Raw genomic sequence first — 2635 nt, forward strand, 5'->3', positions numbered from 1 at the left:
AAAGTCCCACTTCGAGATACCTGTTTTTAGTCGATATATAATATAAAAGAGAATTTGAGGCGAGTACTGAAGTCGATCTTAAAAAAATGCGTTTAAAAAAGTTTTGCTAATTGGGTTATTCATTAGTGTAAGTGCATTTTCTCGGAAGTGAATACATATTTTGTGTTCTATTAACTGATTATCGTTTTCTTGATTTTTTGACATAGTATTATCTTAATATCTTAAAAAATTTAAATTAATATTACATTATTGTTAAGATGGAATTTTCAAGATATTTGTGAGGCTTTAAAGGAAACTTAGAATCCTATATTAATTATAAGGTGGAATCTACAAATGAAGAGGGTTTTTATAAAATAGGTATTTGTATTGTGACCATTTAATGACTAATAATTAATAAACATCTATTACTGATTATATGGTAGAGTCAGATGCGTTCAGAGGTATTATAAATGAAAAGGCTATATTTTTAGTAAGAACTTGAAAAAAAAGAAATACTTTAGCTTATTATAATCCGGTTTAGTTTGGATAGTGTTACGATTAATGTCTTGTCAGGTAGGTGGGGAAGTAGGTCCGTTATACATGTGTTGATAAAATTTTATAACACTTAGATCAGTCTGGTTATTTATTTAGTTTGAAAAGTACATTTTAGATTTAACACATTGTGTGATTAGTCCGTACTACAACGAAACGGCAGTGCCACTAATGAAAAATCTATATAAATTTTAAAAATTCCAACTTTCAAATGATGCATTTCCAAATTTCATAACTTTATACAATTACTCATTGAGGATATTTTCATAACAAAGGAGTAAATCGCGAAGCAACAGCTCTATATGAACTTGAAAAAGTCCTCTTTAACCAAGACAATGTACCAGTCACAAATCGTTGGCTATCTCAGCTATTACTATCTCTTCGCAGGCTTCAAAAAAAATGCTCTAAAGAAAGAGATTTGGCTCCGACAATAAACTCTGGGCCAAAACTAAGGCATATTTAAAGGCCATAATCAATCAACAAGAGAAGTAACGAAATGTTAGAAAAGCGCTGGAATGATGGTGGTGTTACTCTTGAAGGAGACTAAAGTTGATTCTTTCCAGAAAGTTGTTATTTTATTGGTTATACTGCGGACTACTCCACTAAATTGTTTTTTATTAGTTCCGCGCGTAAATCGATTTGGCGTTGTACTCAATTTTTATCTAATGGAGTGAAGCTAATCGATTATACATTTGGAAAAAATTTAATAAATAAAAATAATTGATAATGATTAAAATAAATATAATATGTATAATTATAATAAAATTATATGTTCTTTATTATTTTTTAGCTTCTGTCAAAGCAATGACTTCAATACATTTCCCTTACAAACAGATATATAATGTATAATAACAGCTAATTATAATATATTAATATTTTATTATGCAAAATATATATTTTTTTTAAACTCTGCTAATCATAATGAAAATTTATTTTTTCAGGGGTCTGCTTAGTTGAAACTGAGAGCGGTAGGAGTACATCTAAAGTCTTACAATTACCGAATCAAAGTGTAAGCTATGGACTTTTTCAGGTAAATATAAGTGATTTATAAATTTAAATATACATCACATATACATATATATAATTAAATACAAATCAAATTGAATTAATAGATCAACAGCAAAAATTGGTGTCGCAAAGGACGGAAAGGAGGCGTCTGCAATATAAAATGCGAAGGTGTGTATCATAGAAAGTAAACAAGAAAAGCATTACGTTCTACGATTCCAATATGAATATATTAAATTTACAATAGACTATTAAAATTTGTGCATAATTAATTATTATTTTGTTTAACTTTTTTTATTGAAAATCTTTAATTTTAGATTTTTTGAACGATGAAATTTCTGATGACTCGCGTTGCGCCATGCAGATCTTCAATCGTTACGGCTTTCAGGCTTGGCCTGGTTGGGTTAATAAGTGTCGTGGGCGAACTCTGCCTGATGTCTCCAGATGTTAATTCAGGCGTATACATATTGATATATGTGGCTTTATGCAGTTTAAAGTGTCACATTTAGAATTTCGTACTGATTTAAGTTGATAGATTGAAAGGCATACAAACGAATGATTATATCGTTACATCGTAGTATTACAATTTAATTTAAGAAACCAAAAACAAAATAATAAAAAATTTATGCTTAGGTTATATTGGCAACGAAAATTGGCTTATTTATAAATTGTTTATTAAAAGTGATATTTTTTTATTTAAAATTAAATTAAATGTAAATTATTTAATTGGTCTCGTGATTCTAAAAATACTAAGCAGAAAATAATAATATAAACAAACTTAATATAAGTTAGTGGGTATAACGTAAATTAAATTTATTTTTGTTTTAAGTTTAATTAATATATAAATAAATTTAAAATTATACACAATATTTACACATATTTATTATAAAATACATATATACATATATTTATAATTTACAAACAACTTAGAGATTTTTTGTATAAATCATCTGTTCATGTAAATTGCACTTCTTATTGTTTTAAATATAATTTGAATTATTCATTAATTTCCATATTTATTCTGTGGTAGAGATGTTTGTCAATATGTACATATATATGGTATATAAGACTATACACCATATATACACGTATTTGTGTT

The 2635-nt window shown here is 26.9% G+C and overlaps 1 protein-coding gene across 1 annotated transcript in view; it reads left to right on the top strand.

The window, feature by feature from the left end:
- LOC119667698 (lysozyme c-1-like) overlaps positions 1–2295 on the top strand; it is a 12310-nt gene extending 10015 nt beyond the window's left edge. Inside the window, exons 2-4 of the mRNA XM_038077006.1 lie at positions 1473–1561; positions 1644–1707; positions 1854–2295. Of these exons, the coding sequence (XP_037932934.1) occupies positions 1473–1561; positions 1644–1707; positions 1854–1987 (287 nt within the window). The 3' untranslated portion in view covers positions 1988–2295. The remainder of the gene's footprint in view (positions 1–1472; positions 1562–1643; positions 1708–1853) is intronic.
- Positions 2296–2635: the final 340 nt, after the last annotated feature.

The sequence above is a fragment of the Teleopsis dalmanni genome, chromosome 1, assembly GCF_002237135.1.
Source record: "Teleopsis dalmanni isolate 2A chromosome 1, ASM223713v2, whole genome shotgun sequence".
NCBI classification, from domain to species: domain Eukaryota; kingdom Metazoa; phylum Arthropoda; class Insecta; order Diptera; family Diopsidae; genus Teleopsis; species Teleopsis dalmanni.